This window comes from Rhopilema esculentum, chromosome 14, assembly GCF_057945365.1.
Source record: "Rhopilema esculentum isolate cy_ngs chromosome 14, ASM5794536v1, whole genome shotgun sequence".
Classification (NCBI taxonomy): domain Eukaryota; kingdom Metazoa; phylum Cnidaria; class Scyphozoa; order Rhizostomeae; family Rhizostomatidae; genus Rhopilema; species Rhopilema esculentum.
Genome location: NC_142828.1, coordinates 1,093,396 through 1,117,277, shown reverse-complemented (window position 1 = coordinate 1,117,277; position 23,882 = coordinate 1,093,396). Strand labels below are relative to the sequence as shown.

At 34.9% G+C, this 23,882-nt stretch overlaps 2 protein-coding genes across 2 annotated transcripts; one reads left to right on the top strand and one right to left on the bottom strand.

Moving 5' to 3' along the window:
- LOC135696300 (ectonucleoside triphosphate diphosphohydrolase 8) lies at positions 1-23,065 on the top strand. Its single transcript, XM_065215654.2, has 10 exons — positions 1-190; positions 1,781-1,905; positions 2,873-2,993; positions 3,976-4,129; positions 12,472-12,643; positions 16,150-16,359; positions 17,476-17,751; positions 18,408-18,518; positions 20,774-20,908; positions 21,767-23,065. The coding sequence occupies exons 1-10, from the start codon at positions 151-153 to the stop codon at positions 21,986-21,988; spliced, it is 1,566 nt and encodes a 521-aa protein (XP_065071726.2). The 5' UTR covers positions 1-150; the 3' UTR covers positions 21,989-23,065.
- LOC135696302 (fibrinogen-like protein A) lies at positions 12,642-14,880 on the bottom strand. Its single transcript, XM_065215657.2, has 2 exons — positions 14,371-14,880; positions 12,642-13,473 (listed from the first exon to the last, which is right to left on the bottom strand). The coding sequence occupies exons 1-2, from the start codon at positions 14,765-14,767 to the stop codon at positions 12,842-12,844; spliced, it is 1,029 nt and encodes a 342-aa protein (XP_065071729.2). The 5' UTR covers positions 14,768-14,880; the 3' UTR covers positions 12,642-12,841.
- Positions 23,066-23,882: the final 817 nt, after the last annotated feature.

The window sequence follows — 23,882 nt, the reverse complement described above, 5'->3', positions numbered from 1 at the left end:
GTTTGGCACTAAGAGAAAAACCATAGGAGTTGTTGTTTATGTCGTGCTTTAAGCTCAGTTTTTCTTTACCAAATTATTTTAGAGCCTAAAAGATCGCTTATTTATTTAAAGATGTTTGTTTTGTGGATAAAAAGCATATAAGAGAATACAATGGAAAAACCAGATCGCCGTAATGAAGAAAATGACGATGGTAAGTAGGCAGAGTTTATAAGAAACATATTCCTTTGAGGCCATAAACCTTTTACAGTTTTTGGACGTATTGTATAGCAAGGCACTTTAAGAAATGAAGTACTTCAGATCCTCATCAAAAACCCTATTTATCTAAAAGCTACACCTTGACGATGAGGTACTCGCTGCACGTTAATTTTCATTATTATTAACCTTTTCTGTCTCAAAACATTTGTCGTTTGTCGTTTGAAAAGTGAACCTTCTTTTTGTTGGTTTCAGCTAAAAAAGATGGTAGTCGTTTTGTCCGAAAATTTCTAGACATTTTCTGTTTTTATTTCAAGTTCTGTTGCAGTATGTACTGCTGGATTTTATAAGATATTTACTAACTTATTTCAATGAAACATAGGCCCCTAACCATGCACAAAACCTATATTTTGAAGTCATAAATGAACATTTATGTTATGTAAGTATCTTATTTGTTAAGGTGAGCTATATCAAAACAAATGTAGCATTTGTTCCTAAAATGGCATAGAATAGAAGTCGAGAAAAATTTAAAAAAATCAATGCAGGTTTATTTATAGTAATGGCTGTTTAAGTCCCCTCAATCTCTGATGTTGACAGTTTTGTTTGCACCTCTTTTCAAAATACTCAACAGAACCTGCGAATGACTGGACAATTTTTACATTCAGTTAGATGAAAGCCATTCTCTGTTGTATATTTTCACAAGATTGGGGTGGGGAACGCGGGTAAGCCCCACACCAAGTTACAAAGAATAGCTCTTTGATGATACTGTTGGTTCTCTAGGCTCGCAACTCAACTTCGTTAAAAATAAACAAGCATATATACAAGCAAATATTGATCTACTATAAAAATGTCAATCAGGATTAAAACACTGGTTATGAAAGTCAGGGGGTATCTTAATGATTACACAGTTTCTCAACATTCTCAGCTCCCTACAACTTATGAGGAGAGTGTTGAGGGGAGAGCATGCGCTATTACCACACCCCTCCTCAAATGGTAAGCCCTGTAAAGCTATATCCAGAGACATTTAGCATGGGTACCAAAATTTGAAAATAGATTTTGATTTTAACAGGGTAAGTGCTGAGAACCAGAGCTTTTGTTTAATGGCAAACAAATTGGTACAGTCCTGATCCTTTTATTAGCTGTTATTACAATATTACACATAGTCTTATTTTTATTTCGTTCTACTTTATTTTATTCTTGTTATATCTTACTGTTATTATTCAAACTAAAAATTGTCATTATAAACAGGTCAATTTGGATACATGGCTCAATAGCTTGCCCAAAGTTCTTTCCATGTGTCCATCAGCCTAAAATTGTTTAATTCTCATTGCTGTTCTATAAAATATTGCGGTTGACCATTCATTGTTATTTAGCCATATTAACTTGGATATTTTATATTTAGTATAATTATGTTAACCGGTATATTGTAATTAATCAATTTTACGTTGAAAAAAATATTTTGAGTTTTGAGTTTGAGTTTGAGTTTACTAAAATATTAATGGTTGTTGTTATAAGTTGTATTTTCAGGATTGTTATAGCAGATGAATACCCACTTGCTATTTCTAATAGTAAATTTGTTTTCTTACAGCAGGTTGCATTTGTCAAAGATGGCCCATGCTTGTTCTGGCACTATCTTTCTTTGTTTTTGGTGCAATTGGTATGATTGTATCATATGCAATGCTTCGCAACAAGTCTCTTGAGCACATACATCATGTATGCTTTTACATATTTTTTATAACCCAATATCTGAATAGTCATGATCTTTTATGATAGAATAATGCTAGGTGCACAGACGAAGAGAGCAATTGATATGTTTGAGGTCTAAATTAAGATAAAACATATTATTTTGCTTTTACCCTGATTTTCTGTTAGGATATTGGAACAGTGCCATCAGAACCAAAATATTTTTATTTTTAGTCACAAAATAGTTGTGTGACTAACTATCCAACAGTCTTTGTTCTTTCTGCAAGCATAATTGTCATAGCAATGATATTTATTTCTATATTATGCAATTCTATACAATACTTCTTATGTAATTCTTTGCAATGCTGTGTTATGTAATTTTATGCTATCTATACTGGAATGGCCCAGAAAGCAAATTTCAGATTCTGTTACCTAATGCTAGATAAACCAAAAGTATTGCTGGAAAAACCAACCAGTTACACTTATTCATGTCAGCGCAATAAGTTCTCCAATGCGAATAATTCTTTTCTTTAACATTTCAAGATGATTTTTCAAATTCATCCCAATTTTTTTTGTAATTTCTTTTCTAAAGAAAGTTAGCATGTCCAAGTTTGATATTATTCATTCTGATATCTTAATAATGTTTTACTGCCATCATAATAATCAATCAGTTGTTTATATTTACATCTATTTTTTATAATCACTTTTATACCTATTTATATTCAAACAAAATGTGGGAACAACACCTATGCTTACCTAAGGTTACCTCTTTTTTTTTTTTTAAACTTTTTGCAACTACTTTTGTGAGTCAGGTATTTGGCAAGAGCAAGCTTGCCAGTTACAAATTACCTAACAAGTATTAAATCGATTTTATGATAATTGTAGTTAAAGAGGCCTAATCATAGAAAGTTTCCACTTTAAGTATTTTCAATGCTATTTCAGTTGCATTGGTATTTCTTTAATTGATAATAAGTTTCTATCCCTTATTTTTTGATAGTATGGGGTGGTGATTGATGCTGGGTCAACACACACAGACATAACTGTTTATAGGTGGCCAAGTGATGTTAAATACAAAGGGACTGCCCATGTCAACCAAATTGGATACTCAACATGCTCCAGTAAGATCTTTTTAAGATACAATAGACATTTGAATTTCCTGTATTTTCCTTCTACAGGGGTGTAGTCAAAAGACAGATGTGAGGGTGTTGCTTTGAGCTTGTTGTCAAATTGACACAATCTTTCAGAAATACAAAAAGTCTACAATCCCGGACAAAAATATTGAGACAAAATGCAATTTTTGTAGTTTTCTACTTTACCTTGCCCCTGTAAGTTTGAATCTCCCCTTTTCCCCCAAAGCAATGTTGGATTTGTAGTTCTATCATTTTGTCCTTCTAAATTGTGCATTCAACATTGAATTGGGGGAGAGGGAAACATTATTTTTTAAAGGAAAGTGAAAATATAAGCTTTCCTTGAAAAGTCTCATTTTTGTCTGGGATTGTAGATCCTATGTTCTAAATTTCGAAGTTTACTGACACAATTAACAAATTGAACCATAATATATAACCATTCCTGGCCAGAAAATTGTCTGTGTATTCCGAAATTCACCTATGGTCCTAAGATGACATGACACTCAAATAGGTAAATTCATTTGAAGCTGTTTGGCCGGATTCTATTATTGCCTACAGTGACACATGAGTGGAGCAATTTTCTGGGAAATCAGGGGTTGTCAACCTAAATTCTCTATAGCTTCACCCCTGTCTTTTTATACTACAGTTTTATGTTCTTAAAATTAGCTGTTTTGAATCATTTACTCTCTGATCTATAATGAATGCATATGTAATTTTTATTGCTTATCAATAGTTATTATTCATGTTCATCTGAGTGTTTCATATATTTTATTGTCCAAATGAGTTTTTAAACTTATTATTGTTGAGATAAACTGTGTTTCCTTCACAAGAAATTGCCTCCAAAGGAACTGTAAAAAGAGTTTTTCTTGCTTGATAAGTTTTCTTGCTTCTCTGTATCCAGTTTTGTTCTCCACAATTTTTCAGCACTTCGCACCTTAGCTGATATTAATCATTGTTTTACTTTATTTTTTAGATTTTGGGATATCGAGATTCCCTGAGAGCCCTTCCAATGCAAGCAAGATAATTGAACGTTGTATCGAAGACGTTGCACTTGGAAAGGTGCCAAAACACAACAGGCATCACACTCCCATTTATGTTGGAGCTACAGCTGGAATGAGACTCTTATGGTTGGTTCCTTGCAAGTCTATATTTTATGATATGTATGGGCACAATTAAATGCTTTCAGGGGTGGCTCATTATGAGCTTCTTGATTCCAAGACACAAAGTCTACAGTGCACCTACACGTCCAGCCTTAAAATTCACATGTCAGAAAAATTCTTCGCGTGAGACCAATCAAACAACTTGTCGAAAGTGTCTTTTTCTAATTAACCATCTTTTCGTGAAGGTAGCTCATTCTGAGAAACACTGCTGAAATGTGACGTATTTCTGCTGCGGTCTTACTGTTGATAGTTTATACTAAAGTTCACGTTTCAGTGAATCATAATCATAATAAAACGATTATATAGCGATATATGATATATATGAAATGGAAGTTACTGTTTACCGGTCTGTCATAAAGTACTTGATACCGTATGGGAAGAGCTGTACACGCTCTTTGGTGTATAGAACAGAACGGTTCTAAGTCGGAACTCCAAGTTCCATACTCAATGCGATCATCAGGAAACTATGATATATATGAGATAGACACGTCAGCAAGGAAAAAGCTCCGCTAAGAATCTCGTGATAATACTAAAGTTATGAAAGCAAACAAGTTATATTGTGTTTTGTTACTAAGCTGCATAGATACTTAGAACATGCTTCTTCCCTGATGTTTTACACCCTATCATTTTCAGGTTTAGTTGGCTGTTAAGAAGGCAGGAATTTATTTTACCAGTCATTATTGTCTACATGATGTTAAAATAGAAAATGATCTAGACGAAAGGAAATGTTAAAATAGGGAATGATCTAGACAAAAGAAAATGTTAAGGTAGGGAATGATCTAGACAAAAGAAAATGTTAAGGTAGGGAATGATCTAGACAAAAGAAAATGTTAAGGTAGGGAATGATCTAGACAAAAGAAAATGTTAAGGTAGGGAATGATCTAGACGAAAGGAAATGTTAAAATAGGGAATGATCTAGACAAAAGAAAATGTCAAGGTAGGGAATGATCTAGACGAAAGGAAATGTTAAAATAGGGAATGATCTAGACAAAAGAAAATGTTAAGGTAGGGAATGATCTAGACAAAAGAAAATGTTAAAATAGGGAATGATCTAGACAAAAGAAAATGTTAAGGTAGGGAATGATCTAGACGAAAGGAAATGTTAAAATAGGGAATGATCTAGACGAAAGGAAATGTTAAAATAGGGAATGATCTAGACAAAAGAAAATGTTAAGGTAGGGAATGATCTAGACAAAAGAAAATGTTAAAATAGGGAATGATCTAGACAAAAGAAAATGTCAAGGTAGGGAATGATCTAGACAAAAGAAAATGTTAAGGTAGGGAATGATCTAGACAAAAGAAAATGTTAAGGTAGGGAATGATCTAGACGAAAGGAAATGTTAAAATAGGGAATGATCTAGACAAAAGAAAATGTTAAGGTAGGGAATGATCTAGACAAAAGAAAATGTTAAAATAGGGAATGATCTAGACAAAAGAAAATGTTAAGGTAGGGAATGATCTAGACGAAAGGAAATGTTAAAATAGGGAATGATCTAGACAAAAGAAAATGTCAAGGTAGGGAATGATCTAGACGAAAGGAAATGTTAAAATAGGGAATGATCTAGACAAAAGAAAATGTTAAGGTAGGGAATGATCTAGACAAAAGAAAATGTTAAGGTAGGGAATGATCTAGACAAAAGAAAATGTTAAGGTAGGGAATGATCTAGACGAAAGGAAATGTTAAAATAGGGAATGATCTAGACAAAAGAAAATGTTAAAATAGGGAATGATCTAGACAAAAGAAAATGTTAAGGTAGGGAATGATCTAGACAAAAGAAAATGTTAAGGTAGGGAATGATCTAGACAAAAGAAAATGTTAAGGTAGGGAATGATCTAGACGAAAGGAAATGTTAAAATAGGGAATGATCTAGACAAAAGAAAATGTCAAGGTAGGGAATGATCTAGACGAAAGGAAATGTTAAAATAGGGAATGATCTAGACAAAAGAAAATGTTAAGGTAGGGAATGATCTAGACAAAAGAAAATGTTAAGGTAGGGAATGATCTAGACAAAAGAAAATGTTAAGGTAGGGAATGATCTAGACAAAAGAAAATGTTAAGGTAGGGAATGATCTAGACGAAAGGAAATGTTAAAATAGGGAATGATCTAGACAAAAGAAAATGTTAAGGTAGGGAATGATCTAGACAAAAGAAAATGTTAAGGTAGGGAATGATCTAGACAAAAGAAAATGTTAAGGTAGGGAATGATCTAGACAAAAGAAAATGTCAAGGTAGGGAATGATCTAGACGAAAGGAAATGTTAAAATAGGGAATGATCTAGACAAAAGAAAATGTTAAGGTAGGGAATGATCTAGACGAAAGGAAATGTTAAAATAGGGAATGATCTAGACAAAAGAAAATGTTAAGGTAGGGAATGATCTAGACAAAAGAAAATGTTAAAATAGGGAATGATCTAGACAAAAGAAAATGTTAAGGTAGGGAATGATCTAGACGAAAGGAAATGTTAAAATAGGGAATGATCTAGACAAAAGAAAATGTCAAGGTAGGGAATGATCTAGACGAAAGGAAATGTTAAAATAGGGAATGATCTAGACAAAAGAAAATGTTAAGGTAGGGAATGATCTAGACAAAAGAAAATGTTAAGGTAGGGAATGATCTAGACAAAAGAAAATGTTAAGGTAGGGAATGATCTAGACGAAAGGAAATGTTAAAATAGGGAATGATCTAGACAAAAGAAAATGTTAAAATAGGGAATGATCTAGACAAAAGAAAATGTTAAGGTAGGGAATGATCTAGACAAAAGAAAATGTTAAGGTAGGGAATGATCTAGACAAAAGAAAATGTTAAGGTAGGGAATGATCTAGACGAAAGGAAATGTTAAAATAGGGAATGATCTAGACAAAAGAAAATGTCAAGGTAGGGAATGATCTAGACGAAAGGAAATGTTAAAATAGGGAATGATCTAGACAAAAGAAAATGTTAAGGTAGGGAATGATCTAGACAAAAGAAAATGTTAAGGTAGGGAATGATCTAGACAAAAGAAAATGTTAAGGTAGGGAATGATCTAGACAAAAGAAAATGTTAAGGTAGGGAATGATCTAGACGAAAGGAAATGTTAAAATAGGGAATGATCTAGACAAAAGAAAATGTTAAGGTAGGGAATGATCTAGACAAAAGAAAATGTTAAGGTAGGGAATGATCTAGACAAAAGAAAATGTTAAGGTAGGGAATGATCTAGACAAAAGAAAATGTCAAGGTAGGGAATGATCTAGACGAAAGGAAATGTTAAAATAGGGAATGATCTAGACAAAAGAAAATGTTAAGGTAGGGAATGATCTAGACGAAAGGAAATGTTAAAATAGGGAATGATCTAGACAAAAGAAAATGTTAAGGTAGGGAATGATCTAGACAAAAGAAAATGTTAAAATAGGGAATGATCTAGACAAAAGAAAATGTTAAGGTAGGGAATGATCTAGACGAAAGGAAATGTTAAAATAGGGAATGATCTAGACAAAAGAAAATGTTAAGGTAGGGAATGATCTAGACGAAAGGAAATGTTAAAATAGGGAATGATCTAGACAAAAGAAAATGTTAAGGTAGGGAATGATCTAGACAAAAGAAAATGTTAAGGTAGGGAATGATCTAGACAAAAGAAAATGTTAAGGTAGGGAATGATCTAGACAAAAGAAAATGTTAAGGTAGGGAATGATCTAGACGAAAGGAAATGTTAAAATAGGGAATGATCTAGACAAAAGAAAATGTCAAGGTAGGGAATGATCTAGACGAAAGGAAATGTTAAAATAGGGAATGATCTAGACAAAAGAAAATGTTAAGGTAGGGAATGATCTAGACGAAAGGAAATGTTAAAATAGGGAATGATCTAGACAAAAGAAAATGTCAAGGTAGGGAATGATCTAGACGAAAGGAAATGTTAAAATAGGGAATGATCTAGACAAAAGAAAATGTTAAGGTAGGGAATGATCTAGACAAAAGAAAATGTTAAGGTAGGGAATGATCTAGACAAAAGAAAATGTTAAGGTAGGGAATGATCTAGACAAAAGAAAATGTTAAGGTAGGGAATGATCTAGACAAAAGAAAATGTTAAGGTAGGGAATGATCTAGACAAAAGAAAATGTTAAGGTAGGGAATGATCTAGACAAAAGAAAATGTTAAGGTAGGGAATGATCTAGACGAAAGGAAATGTTAAAATAGGGAATGATCTAGACAAAAGAAAATGTTAAAATAGGGAATGATCTAGACAAAAGAAAATGTTAAGGTAGGGAATGATCTAGACAAAAGAAAATGTTAAGGTAGGGAATGATCTAGACAAAAGAAAATGTTAAGGTAGGGAATGATCTAGACGAAAGGAAATGTTAAAATAGGGAATGATCTAGACGAAAGGAAATGTTAAAATAGGGAATGATCTAGACAAAAGAAAATGTTAAGGTAGGGAATGATCTAGACGAAAGGAAATGTTAAAATAGGGAATGATCTAGACAAAAGAAAATGTTAAGGTAGGGAATGATCTAGACAAAAGAAAATGTTAAAATAGGGAATGATCTAGACAAAAGAAAATGTTAAGGTAGGGAATGATCTAGACAAAAGAAAATGTTAAGGTAGGGAATGATCTAGACAAAAGAAAATGTTAAGGTAGGGAATGATCTAGACGAAAGGAAATGTTAAAATAGGGAATGATCTAGACAAAAGAAAATGTCAAGGTAGGGAATGATCTAGACGAAAGGAAATGTTAAAATAGGGAATGATCTAGACAAAAGAAAATGTTAAGGTAGGGAATGATCTAGACGAAAGGAAATGTTAAAATAGGGAATGATCTAGACAAAAGAAAATGTCAAGGTAGGGAATGATCTAGACGAAAGGAAATGTTAAAATAGGGAATGATCTAGACAAAAGAAAATGTTAAGGTAGGGAATGATCTAGACGAAAGGAAATGTTAAAATAGGGAATGATCTAGACAAAAGAAAATGTTAAGGTAGGGAATGATCTAGACGAAAGGAAATGTTAAAATAGGGAATGATCTAGACAAAAGAAAATGTCAAGGTAGGGAATGATCTAGACGAAAGGAAATGTTAAAATAGGGAATGATCTAGACAAAAGAAAATGTCAAGGTAGGGAATGATCTAGACGAAAGGAAATGTTAAAATAGGGAATGATCTAGACAAAAGAAAATGTTAAGGTAGGGAATGATCTAGACGAAAGGAAATGTTAAAATAGGGAATGATCTAGACAAAAGAAAATGTTAAGGTAGGGAATGATCTAGACAAAAGAAAATGTCAAGGTAGGGAATGATCTAGACGAAAGGAAATGTTAAAATAGGGAATGATCTAGACAAAAGAAAATGTCAAGGTAGGGAATGATCTAGACGAAAGGAAATGTTAAAATAGGGAATGATCTAGACAAAAGAAAATGTTAAGGTAGGGAATGATCTAGACGAAAGGAAATGTTAAAATAGGGAATGATCTAGACAAAAGAAAATGTCAAGGTAGGGAATGATCTAGACGAAAGGAAATGTTAAAATAGGGAATGATCTAGACAAAAGAAAATGTTAAGGTAGGGAATGATCTAGACAAAAGAAAATGTTAAGGTAGGGAATGATCTAGACAAAAGAAAATGTTAAGGTAGGGAATGATCTAGACGAAAGGAAATGTTAAAATAGGGAATGATCTAGACGAAAGGAAATGTTAAAATAGGGAATGATCTAGACAAAAGAAAATGTTAAGGTAGGGAATGATCTAGACGAAAGGAAATGTTAAAATAGGGAATGATCTAGACAAAAGAAAATGTTAAGGTAGGGAATGATCTAGACAAAAGAAAATGTTAAAATAGGGAATGATCTAGACAAAAGAAAATGTTAAGGTAGGGAATGATCTAGACAAAAGAAAATGTTAAGGTAGGGAATGATCTAGACAAAAGAAAATGTTAAGGTAGGGAATGATCTAGACGAAAGGAAATGTTAAAATAGGGAATGATCTAGACAAAAGAAAATGTCAAGGTAGGGAATGATCTAGACGAAAGGAAATGTTAAAATAGGGAATGATCTAGACAAAAGAAAATGTTAAGGTAGGGAATGATCTAGACGAAAGGAAATGTTAAAATAGGGAATGATCTAGACAAAAGAAAATGTCAAGGTAGGGAATGATCTAGACGAAAGGAAATGTTAAAATAGGGAATGATCTAGACAAAAGAAAATGTTAAGGTAGGGAATGATCTAGACGAAAGGAAATGTTAAAATAGGGAATGATCTAGACAAAAGAAAATGTTAAGGTAGGGAATGATCTAGACGAAAGGAAATGTTAAAATAGGGAATGATCTAGACAAAAGAAAATGTCAAGGTAGGGAATGATCTAGACGAAAGGAAATGTTAAAATAGGGAATGATCTAGACAAAAGAAAATGTCAAGGTAGGGAATGATCTAGACGAAAGGAAATGTTAAAATAGGGAATGATCTAGACAAAAGAAAATGTTAAGGTAGGGAATGATCTAGACGAAAGGAAATGTTAAAATAGGGAATGATCTAGACAAAAGAAAATGTTAAGGTAGGGAATGATCTAGACAAAAGAAAATGTCAAGGTAGGGAATGATCTAGACGAAAGGAAATGTTAAAATAGGGAATGATCTAGACAAAAGAAAATGTCAAGGTAGGGAATGATCTAGACGAAAGGAAATGTTAAAATAGGGAATGATCTAGACAAAAGAAAATGTTAAGGTAGGGAATGATCTAGACGAAAGGAAATGTTAAAATAGGGAATGATCTAGACAAAAGAAAATGTCAAGGTAGGGAATGATCTAGACGAAAGGAAATGTTAAAATAGGGAATGATCTAGACAAAAGAAAATGTTAAGGTAGGGAATGATCTAGACAAAAGAAAATGTTAAGGTAGGGAATGATCTAGACAAAAGAAAATGTTAAGGTAGGGAATGATCTAGACAAAAGAAAATGTTAAGGTAGGGAATGATCTAGACAAAAGAAAATGTTAAGGTAGGGAATGATCTAGACGAAAGGAAATGTTAAAATAGGGAATGATCTAGACAAAAGAAAATGTCAAGGTAGGGAATGATCTAGACGAAAGGAAATGTTAAAATAGGGAATGATCTAGACAAAAGAAAATGTTAAGGTAGGGAATGATCTAGACGAAAGGAAATGTTAAAATAGGGAATGATCTAGACAAAAGAAAATGTCAAGGTAGGGAATGATCTAGACGAAAGGAAATGTTAAAATAGGGAATGATCTAGACAAAAGAAAATGTTAAGGTAGGGAATGATCTAGACGAAAGGAAATGTTAAAATAGGGAATGATCTAGACAAAAGAAAATGTCAAGGTAGGGAATGATCTAGACGAAAGGAAATGTTAAAATAGGGAATGATCTAGACAAAAGAAAATGTTAAGGTAGGGAATGATCTAGACGAAAGAAAATGTTAAGGTAGGGAATGATCTAGACAAAAGAAAATGTTAAGGTAGGGAATGATCTAGACAAAAGAAAATGTTAAGGTAGGGAATGATCTAGACAAAAGAAAATGTTAAGGTAGGGAATGATCTAGACGAAAGGAAATGTTAAAATAGGGAATGATCTAGACAAAAGAAAATGTCAAGGTAGGGAATGATCTAGACGAAAGGAAATGTTAAAATAGGGAATGATCTAGACAAAAGAAAATGTTAAGGTAGGGAATGATCTAGACGAAAGGAAATGTTAAAATAGGGAATGATCTAGACAAAAGAAAATGTCAAGGTAGGGAATGATCTAGACGAAAGGAAATGTTAAAATAGGGAATGATCTAGACAAAAGAAAATGTCAAGGTAGGGAATGATCTAGACTCGTTATGTACGTGAACGTTTAGAGAAGCACGTCTTCCACACAACTAAGAAAACCGTATAGTCTCTCCCTCCACCTCCCCTTCCCCCCTCCCCTTCCCATGCTGTAGATTCTGACATTCTTTGACATAATAATGATAATAATAATAATATACATATTTGTACAGGGTAAAAATACCTTATCAGTACTAGAAAGTACTGTTATCAACAAGGGCCCTGTTAAAATTAAAATGTAATAAAATAATGATAGTTATCCTAATACAATGTAAAACTAGTCAAGGTAATTACAAGAAAAGTTTTTTTACAAGAAATCGTTTCAACAAAAAATATTTTATATTTACAGGGAATTACTGTTTAACATAGTACTCCTTCAGGCTCCACACATTCGAGTGTGCATCGACAGTGAAATTTATTTTACTTTGTATTTCAGGTTAATTTTATCGATGATGTGAAATCAAAGAATATATACCTGTTGCCATGTCTGTTTTCAAGTTTTTGTAGACACATATTGTTTTTCTTTTAGTGCGAGAAACCAAACGACCTGCGAGGAGATCATAGAATCCATTCGCAGGTCTCTCAAAAAATACAAATTTCAGACCTTTGAAGACAGCGTGAAAGTTCTCTCTGGAAAGGACGAAGGTACTTTTGGTTGGGTAACTGTGAATATGTTAAAGAAGAGGATCGCAGAAAAACAGGTTGTTAATATGGTTTATTGTAAACATTGTGACTGAAAATTTTTCTGATCATCATTTTGTTTATCAATGTTCTACGAGTAGGAAGTATTCGAATGCTCTGAAAATATTTGGTTGTGGAGGGGTTTGAGCCATTTGAAATGAAACGGTACTTCGATTTTTAAACGGGGGGGCGGAGGGGGTAAGGAGTGACATACAACTTTATCGAAATTTCATTTCTGAGTAAACGATATCTCCGGTTTTATTTCTCCATGAATACCATGTCATTTTAAATCGACTTTCTGTCTTTATATTATGATATATGCTATTAAGATACGTGTTGCAACAGTGATTGTACCACCATGCACCTTTATATGATGCAGCGCAGTTGCTGAAACCATGAAGATCGTTATCTTTGTCAAATGTAGTGAATTTCATGCTATTCGAGCACGCAAGCCCATCCCCGATGTTTCCTTCATAGTTCTCGGCATCAAGTTTGTAGCCTGTTTGGTTTTCTCCTACACCAAATTGTTTGTATTTTGCGTATCCTTTCTCTAATGTCAGATTTATCAAATCGACCCTCAAGGTTGAATTTTTTGCTTTTGTCAAAAGATGAATTTTTTCAAGTCCAAGCCAAAAGTTGCCGCTTGGGTCACCGAACCCTTTCTCGTATTGTTGCCAGGTTTTCTCAAAACTAAGATTCCCGTTAACTCTTCTTTGGAATACCGTCCAACCCCCACCATCTGTCGTCATGTCGCACCATGTTTGAAAGATTTCGCCATTTGTTGATAGAGTCACTATTTGGCTAGTGTTGATGCCATCTTCCATGGCATCTTTGCAGCTATTATACGCCCCTAAAATAGAAAGCATCGATATCCGTTTGGAGATACGAAAACAAGTTGCGAAGCATCAACGTCAGAAAAACTAAGATCCAATGCAATTTGATGCGCAGGTCACATTAATCGACAAATGAAATGTTCCAAATAAAAATCACAATCAAACTAGCTTTCTAATTGATCTTCTAACCGATGAATGCGGTGTAAAGAATTTCATTTTACATTTTACCACAAGAAATATCGACTTTAAAAACTTGTGTCGTCTTTAATAAGTGTGTAGTAGGAAGCCTTTTGAGGCTTATCTAAAGTCTTCTATTGAGTGAGCTGGAAAGAGACTGCTAACTAGGAGAGAGAAAGGTCAAGGAAGCCAACAAGGTGTTACTGTTTTAGTAACTTCCTTGATGTTTTGGTACCACGATTTGACAGTCATGTTAAGCATAACGTAAACCATATCAATGTTTTCAGCGCTTTTCTGAACGTTTTCAGCTGATTCCAAAAACTGGTATGGAAACGACGTTTTTCTACCCAAATCAGGCGATTGCGGACTTCCTTTGTTAAGGGCAATGCCTTCTTTTCCTTTGCATTTTTTAAACATGTCTTCTTTACATTAAATGTCCTTCACGTGTTGCTTTTAAAATTGCTTCAGAGATACGTGTGGTCTCTCCTAGAGATACACGTGGTCTTTCTCAAAGATACATGTGGTCTTTCTCAAAGATACAAGTGGTCTTTCTCAAAGATACATGTGCTCTTTCTTACCTTCTCTACGAAGCATCGCATATTTCTTAACAGACAAAAATATTTTTGATACTAACACCCACATGAACACATCATCTAATCTTCACAAACTGTTACTATATATCTAATCGCTGATCACTAGACTTAAACTTAAAAAAGAATTGCTGCATCGACACTTACTTGGTATAGTTGTTACACCACTAGTCCTGTCATTATGGGGCTGCATCTTTTTCCAGATTCGCAGACCCTCCCTGCTCTCTGGTAACGTAGTGGCTTCTTTTTCTTCCTCGTGGACGTTCTTAATAACAAACCCGCAATTGCTGTTCATGCTGCAAGCGTGAAATGTCGGAGTAATGCCAATGAAAAGGGGCATGGTTTCCTTGTCCAGCTGAATGTCTTCTGTTATTTCTTCAAAAAATGTGCCTTGCGTTGCAATCTCCTGCCAGGTTTGGCATATCCATAAAATCCCAAGAAGGCCTGCTAGAAATGTTAGTTTACCCATCTTCATGTGGTGTAATCTGAGAATTCTGTCATAGTGGTTCGTGAGCGACAATCCAGCCCTGTTTAAACTGAGCATACGCAAGAACTGCTCTGCTATCAAGCAGTTACGTAATTGAATTCCGAGATTTGCTCACAGTTAAACAAGTTTCTTTTTGGATTCATTACCGTGTTTGCTAAATCGCAGCTGTTTCTACTTACAGACCTTTCTTATGCTTGCTTATTTAACCGATAGATGCAAAATACTGCGATGACCTGTCTGTTTTCATTAGAATCTATTGAAAAAGATTACAGTTTACTTCCGTTGTTTGAACAGAGATTAGATAGTTTACTGCCTTGAGCAACTCTCTTAGCGGTTTTTCTTTGACGCTGGCGGCCCTATCGATTTTAAGACATTATTTGTTTATGTTTCATTTATTATCGGTTTGAGTTGGGCGAGTTGAATTGATTAAGAGCCTGTAGAGAATTGTTGAAGAAAATGTAGAAGTTGATAAACTTACGGGTGACCATTTTTTCCCATACATTTTGAAAGTATCTTTCCTTAAGACACTCTTCTTAATAAGAAGCAGTAATTTGAAGTTCAGGCTGGCTTTACTTAATTTTTTCGAAAAACTGAAGCTGGATTGTTCTTAATTTGTTCTTAAACTATTTAGGCGTAAGCAGTGCAATTGCTAGCTATTGCGCTTTACGGAGGCATTCATGCCCCGTTTACCAACCAAGTAAGTAAAGCATCTTTAATTTGCCGACATGTTTGAAAATTCAACGAAAAACACCCTTAGATGACACAAACTCCTCCTTGCTGAGATGAACCTTGTTCAAGAATATATTTTACAGTAGCCCAGCCTCAGCTTGTTCTTAAACTTTAGACAAGTTTTGAGGTATGTGTTCTTATAAAATTGTTCCAATAAAAAAGAGGGTATGCAGTTCTCTCATTGCTTGGAAGTTTCTTATTGAAATCAAGGTCGGAGGTTGTTTCTTTAGACCTTAAGAAGATTTTTTTGCTACGACAAATTATCTGTAGTCTATGTCTTTCCTTGGTACGATTTTGCTGAAAAAGAATATTTTGCAAGCATGACTCAACCAGTTCTTTGATATTGACAAAGTAAATGCTTTTCGAGACCATAAGACATATTTCCACAAAAAGAGGAAAAGGGGATGAATTCATTGTTCGAGAAAATATTTTGGATGTTCTGTATGGAAAGCATCAGGTTTCGCTTTCTTGTCTAGACCAGACTATTGTCGTTATCAAAATTGTTACTCGTAATCACTTTCCAAAGTTGTTTACCTTGATGATCCTAAATTTAATTTTATACAGTTTTTATTCATTTTTTCATTTATTTAGTTAATGCTGAATAAATGACAAAAGAAGCTCTTTTGACTGTTTTCTGTGTTCTGCTAACCTTGCAGCGTTTCTCTTCCTATACCAATAAAGTCATACGTGATGTTTTGATTTTATCCTAGAAATCATCTGATCGACCAACATTTGGAGCGCTGGATATGGGAGGCGCCTCCGCAGAAATTTCTTTTATGCCGAAAACAGGGACAGATTTACCAAGCAAGTACAGAAGTGAATTGCGGCTGTATGGGAGAAACTATATCTTATACACTCACAGCTTTCTTTGTTATGGATTGAAAGAAGCAGAAAGGAGGCTGCTGGCGAGTCTCGTACAGGTGAGTAGATTTTTCAACAGTTTCTCTCCCCTTTGCCTCCGCAGCTCTTGTTTTTTGCAGCTGTTAATTTTTGCGGCTCTGGCATCCAGGGTAACCCTCTTCATCAGAATTTAGCGAAGAAATGTTTTTTGATTTTTAAATTATTTATGCACGAATGCCCCTTCAGCTAAATCTAATGATGTAATAAGTAAACTATTAATAATTAAAATACAATACAGCTATTAACTGATATTTTACATACAGCATTTTAGGCAGAATGTAAAATATTTAAAGCTAGGTCGCTGTTGATCTTCCAGGGGCTCGTGTTTTAGGGGGCTTTCAGCCGATCAAATGCATTTTTAATTGTTTTTTTGAATCGGTATACGGTAGGAAGCCCCTGATAGGTATGGGGAATTCATTCCAGACCTTAATAGCTGAATAGCACAATCCTTTTTTGGCATACTCCAGATTATACCATGGATCTGTGGATCTCTGCCGAATCGCGTGTTATAACTGTAGTATTGGGATCTTTGTTCAGTTTTGTTCCAGAGAATTTCTTGGCTGGGTCTGTTTATGATCTTATTAGGCCACGACGGCAAGAAAATTATTCGAACATTCGTCTTTTATCTTGGACCTATCTATCATGAAAATAGCTCTGTCTTGTAAAAATCGAAAGCAATATTTTTTTGTCTTTATGAAGTGGCTTGATTTATTAATGTAATTAAATGATCTATGTCTTGCTGCCGCTGTGTTTACTGAATTTTTGTAGAGTGATTTTCACGTCGCTCTTAATGTGTCATGAATGTGTTTCAAATTGATGAAGTTCCATACGTTCATACGCGTACACGCATGAAACCTCATTGTCAGTTTCCGGTTTTACGCAGAGGGTTTTTGTAGACATGGATCAAAGTGCGAAATGTTGCACGTGATCAACCAGAGAAATGGTTTAGAAACTGACCTGATGCCATGTGAACGAGACTACCTTTCTAACCGGATTGGGTCAAAGAATCCAATTCAAGATGAACCTCCTCTCTTGTAAAATGAGTCTGCTGAGCAATAATTATCATTATGACAATTTTTAGGCCAGTGGTACTTCATTATGATAGTTTTCTTATTAAAGTCTTTTACCTTTTTCAGGAATCTGGATACTCCTCCAATGTGAGTAACCCTTGCTTTCCGGAGGGATACGAAGCGAAAGAAACTGCGAAGGAGCTCTGGCTTGCGCCATGCAGCATCAAGCCTAAAGGAAGCATTTTCCCGATTAACGACAGCAGCACTTATACTTTTAGTGGGACTAGCAGCCCCGAGGAGTGCATGAAAGTCGTGAGGAAACTATTCAATGAGACTTCTTGTAACTTTGGATCGTGTTCTTTCGATGGAATTTACCAACCAGAGCTCACTGGGAACTTTGTGGTGTGTTTGTTCGTTAAACTCCTATACCTTTCATGAAAGTGAAACTTTAAGTTGAATCCGCAGAATTTGCAATCTTAAAATATCTGCCCCATCTAAATCGATACGGTTACCAAAACTAAAACATTTTCAGCATTATAGAGATCCTCGTTTGAACGTGAAATCATCAGTAGATTTTTCAATGACCGCGAAGAAGCTTAAAAAAGTGCTGTTTTCAGTTAAAAACGGTAGTTGTCTATCAGAAGTGCTGTTTTCCTATCCTGCAATAGGAAAAGAAAAAGGAAAAGGTATATCAGGTATTGGCCAAGCAAATCGTTATCGGGAATCTATGTTTTCAAAACAAGCACATTATATTTGAGAAAACCTTGTTTTTCTCTTAATTGAAGGGTGATTCCATCTTTGTACTTCTAGTTTTACCCCGTCGTGTAGAACTAACATAATCCGATGGAGATTGAATTCTCTTAAATAAGGTCAAGAAGGGCAAAGCCTTCTAAATCTTAGATTCAGGTTCCGATCAATCTAAGATTCAGTTTTACCTTTTAAATTGCACTTTTTCCATCCGGCTCTTTGTATTTTCGTAGACGCTTTGCTGTGTATTTACTTTTGCTTTTACGTCCTTTGGAATAACAAAAACTAAGTGTTTCAGGTTTATCTTCTAGGCCTTCTCAGGTTATGGATTCATAGCCGATTTTCTTAACCTGACCGAAGATGACAGCATTGATGCTTTTGTTCGGTCTGGCAGCGAATTTTGTCAAAAATCTTGGACTCAGGTAAAGTAATCGAATTTATTAGACCTAACTGAATAAACTTGCTGATTTCAGGTCGATAATTTGGTTTTTTATTTCAGCTCCTCTCTCTCTTCATCGGGGATGGAACTACCTTACCCTCTTCTCAACAAGTAAAGTAATGCAATGTGCAGGGCATACGAACAGCTTCGGCCGGGCAACAACTTAAGGCAAATTCTAATCATGAAAATTTTGGATTACATTGCAGAAGCACCGTTGCAAATTCCTTTCAAAGCAGGGGTGGGCAACCTTTTTGGAGACTGGGCCAGATCTTTCAAACCTTTTCTTTAAGAGGGCCAAAGGTAATAAGAAAAACGAATACAATAGCTGTAAAAAATGATGATAAAAAAATGAATAACTTTCATTTAAATTCAATTACAATACAATTACAAACCTCTTTTTACATAAATAGTTTGCAACGATAGAAAAGACTGTAACAAGTATGAATGCGAAAAGAGAAACTAAAAGAACCCAACCAAAATTAAAAAGGTTGTGATTCAGAGTTTGAATAAATCGTCTTTGCAAGGAAATACAACGTTCCAACATCGGCCTTTTAACTCAGACCATCCACCTACTGTAGTGTCTCTAATAGAAGGGGGAGGTAATTGTTCATGTCGGCCAGTTTTCAATAGAAGGGGGTTGCTAATAGAAGGGGATGTTCAGGTTGGCCAATTTTCAATAAAATGTCACCAAATTTCAATAGCAAAGGGGAGCTAATAGAAGGAGTGGTTGTTGGTAAATCTTTTAATTAAAAGGCAATGGAATTAGTAGGATGATGACACTGGTTACTTGATAATGGATAGATAGTTAGAGATAAAGATAGACAAACATAACAAGGGAAATTATGAAAATTAAAGTAACTACATAACATAAGAAGGAGAATTATTGGCAAGTGAAAATTGGGTGTTCTGGTCATGACAGATTTGTAAAATTTAATAGAAGGGGGTGCTAATAAGCGACGGGGGATGGCAAATTCTTCTGAAATTAATACACGGGGGGCCCGTCTATTAGAGACCCTAGAGTAAATATACTTAAACACCAATTTATCCATTTTTGCCCCCCAGCACCCTAGCCAACGAGACATGACAAAATAGGGACAACCGTCATCCCTGCTCAACTGCCATTAGTGCATCCAGTCAGATTTATTCTTTCAGCATTTGATAACTTTCGCCCAGTCCCTTAAAAAATTCTGCTATCCTGTCTTTAAGCAGGATGAATTCGTGACGATGGACAGTGAGCAAATCTTTCCATTATTTGATCAAGATTTTAGATTATGCAAACAATCTTTTGGTGGTACAAAACTTAAAAATAGCTTTGAAAAAAGCAAAAATTTGAGTATACCAAAGCTTTTCGAATATATATACCAAGTTGTGGATCAAAATAGGCCAATCAGAAACGCGAGCATATGACTGTCGAGGTTGCCCAAACAGTGCTGCTTGCCTATTGAGAATGCCATTTGAATCCTTAAGTGAAAACGAACCCCTTCTGTCTACACAAAAGTGGGCTATTCATGTTTACGTAGATAGATTCCCAAACTGCTAGATGGAACGACGATCGGGCTTTGCCAACAATCCGAAAAATTGTCGCTGTTATAGTTTTTTGCACAATCTTGGTTTCCAGTAAATGCTGTCCGATAGCAGAATCGCATGCTTTAGTTGTACTTTTAGATCTGCAAGACCGAGATGGCTGTTCTCTTCGGGGATGAGTTTCAAAGGAATTTTAAATTATTTTGCATTCACTATTTCGCACCCTTGGGAAAATCACCCTTGCCAACCAAAAATATGTTATAATGTGATATTTTTTATCTCGCGGGCCAAAAAAATTTTCGGGCCGGATTTTGGCCCGCGGGCCGTAGGTTGCCCACCCCTTCTTCAAAGGCTCTTGCGCAACCGGCATGCGTAGCGGCATTTGTCTTGAGAAATTTTATGTGTTTTGTATTTTCATACAGTACGTTTTTATGCCGGTTTTTGAATTACAGTCGCAAAGCGTGCCGGTTGCGCAAGAGCGTTTAACGATCGCCGAGGAAGATGACTGTCCCTGCCAAAAAATTCCTAAACCTCTGAGATGTGTTTATCCTTTGTTTCCGCGGTCACTTATTGTTTAATTAAGTACCAGCGGTTAGATAGATTGATAATCTTTTTACAATCTCAGCTGATTGAATTCGTTTAAATAATTTTGATATTGTGTTTAAAAAACACAAATTTTTAAAGAAATTTTTGAAAGTATTTTTTGCTTTTTAGGTAAAAGAGGAAAACCCTGGAACTTCGCTGAAATTCTTACCGAAAAATTGTTTCAATGCACTCTATATGAATCAGATTTTGACGTACGGTTTCCATTTCGAACAAAACTCGACAAATGTCAAGTTCAGGTCGAAAGTAAGTACCTTTTCTCTTCATTTCTGACAAAGTACACTTTTGTGGACATTTAGACGTCTAATTGCAAGCGAGCAAGGAAGCAATCTTAATATTTTTTGAGTAATGCTTGCAGAAAGCCCTTCTTTTATAACGCAGTTTACCTTGGATTTATTTCCCAAAGTGTTTCCAATGAAGTAGGGTCACATTTGGTAGAAAAATATCCGATCACTGAACTATTGTTTATTGTCCTTGCCCCGCCCACCGTTTGCACTTATTACCTATATTGTTTTAGGTCTCAGGTCCCTTTGAGTTTTTTATTCTTAAAGCCAATCAGTTTTCAATAAAAGTCAAACAAACTTCAGTCAGTTATCCGACGAGCTATTGCTCACATTTGCTTTGTAAAACCAGGTGCAACCACCAGCAGTTTCTCGCTTAATCATTCAGTTAAGATAGATCGGTGTCTTGAAAAATTTTCTTCTAAGTTTTGCCTTGCAAAGAAATAAGAGGGTTACAATTCTTATTTGATTAAGACGGGCTCTTTCCTTTTCTTTCTATTTTCTATTTGCCTATTTTGCGGAACTATTTTCTAGCTTAGAGTCTTTGATTAATTGTTTTTATTTTTTAACATATGTCATTTAAAGAGGGGGATGACCCCTTCCATCTGCTGCCAAAGGTAATTGCATCGAATGCTTACCAATGTGATCGGAATGCAAACCACTAAACAAAGATTCAAAATGTTGCAGGCTTTGCATCAGTGGTGCTTGTGAATTAGTTAGTGTAAACATACGTATGGTGCTCGCAAACAACGGGTACCCATTGCATTTCTCGGACCTGTCCGGGTAGCCTTATCTCATGATGCTTTTCCATCTGTACTTAAAGGTAAGAGGTCATGATGTTGGCTGGTCACTGGGTTTCATGGTGAATGCAAGCAATTTGGTGCCTGTTGAAGAAGCCACGAGTAAAATCACGCGACAGGATTTCATTTTCTTCTCCTCTTTAAGCGTTGTTGTTATTGCATTCAGTTTTATGCTATGCTTTTGCTACTGCATTAAAAAGCTGCGGAGGAGGTCTTCGCAGTACGAGTCGTTATCTCCTGGATGAGCAGCTCTCCAAACAATTGTGTAATCTCATAAAACAACTGGTTCCGCTATTCATTTCGAGCCGATAGAGCAGTGGAGGAGATGATTGTAGCTTAGAAAAGCCTTGATTTCCCCCCTTGACTTCGGTTTACCCAAATAATTCTGAAATCATAAAAAACACTTTCAAAAGAATCTAAAAATTATTTATCTTTATAGTTGTTTGAAGACAGAGATGCTATTAAGGAAATTGTCAGTGTAGCAACTTGTAACTAATTTAGAAAGGGTTTTCTTGTTTATGAGTGCCTTGCCTATTTTTCTTCTATTAAAAAGGTTTTTTTAAGAAAACCAGCATTCACTTGCAAATAACTAATTTTGAAGATAAGGAATTCCCCTTCAAGGAATTTTGAACATACAATCTCCGGTGATATCGATGTTGGCCTAAAAGGGATAGGAATTGAGAACTTTTGATAAAGGTTAAATTTACCCGAGGAATGCTATGTGCATTTACCTGAGTAAATTTAGCCGATTGCAAATTGGAAATAGATTTGCTAATATTTTGCTAGAAACTGAAAAGTAATGTACACTACAATCCTGAACAGACATTTTAAATTACAGTAAGGCCCCGCAATATGCTTTCCAAGCTAAACACAAAAAGAAAGACTTATAGAGAATATGTTGAAACATTTTTATGATTATATTTAAATCATTTCTATGGGGCCTAATGGTTTTAATTCCTTGTTAAGAATAAGACATTTCGGAGCCATATACAAGAAATTTTATGTTATACTTTGACCTAAAACGGTTCTTAAAAGCCAGAACATTTCAGAAAGTAAATGAGCGTGAAATTTAACGGGTTTTAATGTATTACATCTCCCCCTTCCTCCCCCAGTTTCAATGTTGATATATTTCTGCTATTGGAATGAATATGCTCTAGGGAACGGGGGTTAGATAATAGATCATGCATTATGCTACCAAGCATGTGTTAAGATGTTTGCCACAACAACTATGGCCCAAAATGTACAACTTGTTCATAATTTTAACATTTTGAAATTTATTGTTATGAAAATGGAATATTTTATATTGTAAATTCTAATTGAAACCAGACGTATGTAAAATTGGGAATTTATTCTATCAGGACACTGAAACATTTAATGTTCAACAGTGAATGATAAATTGTTTTTCCTGATCAAGAAGCAAGCTTGTTTTCAGCAGTATCGGCTGTCGCAGCTGTATCCTTACTTAAATTCTTGGAAATAACAATTCCAATTCGTTTCTAGTTGATGCAATTCAAGTCAATACTTATCTAAAATGAGAAGGCACTAATATTTATTTAGGATGGCTCCAACAACCAAACAAGGTTAGAGAGTTGTAACGCAGTTTAGGGTACATTTTCGACATCTAAGGGCCCCCGGCCAAAACGGGCCCTCGTAATATATTTTATCTGTGTTTTTAAGACTTCTCACAAGTTTACCTCATTTTCAAAAACTTTTAAAGTTCTTCAACTGGAGCTTCTGTAACTCAGCTTTTCCTAATTAATGAGAAAAAGTTATTATTGTTACATTTTGCTATTCTGTTCCACATATGCCATACAGCGTTGAATGGGACTGTCTTGCAGTCCTTAGATAGGGGCCCCGTCTCAGTTTCTTTCTTAGGGCCCCAGATACGGCCGTTACCGCCACTGTTAGAGACGAAAGAAACAAACAAAAGTCACCAGGAAGATGCTAGACTTACACGCATCAAATTTGCTGGGGAGGTTACCATCAAAGAATCAAATATAAATGTATTAGGGCAAAAAATCGAAATGACCCTCAGAAAATGTTACACACTGTTGCTCGTGTAGAATAAAATAAAACTTGACATAGCAAATTTAGGATAAAAATAGCAAAAAGTTTAGGATAGAAATAGCAAATTGTTGT

Bases quoted from the DNA above. Each gene is read 5' to 3' on its own strand.
- LOC135696302 (XM_065215657.2), bottom strand. From the start codon at position 14,767: ATGCTCAGTTTAAACAGGGCTGGATTGTCGCTCACGAACCACTATGAC. The intron at 13,474-14,370 runs GTAAGTGTCGAT...TTTCTATTTTAG, and splicing joins TGGTGTAACAACTATACCAA to GGGCGTATAATAGCTGCAAA.
- LOC135696300 (XM_065215654.2), top strand. From the start codon at position 151: ATGGAAAAACCAGATCGCCGTAATGAAGAAAATGACGATG. The intron at 4,130-12,471 runs GTTGGTTCCTTG...TTTTTCTTTTAG, and splicing joins GCTGGAATGAGACTCTTATG to TGCGAGAAACCAAACGACCT. The intron at 17,752-18,407 runs GTGTGTTTGTTC...TTTATCTTCTAG, and splicing joins AGCTCACTGGGAACTTTGTG to GCCTTCTCAGGTTATGGATT.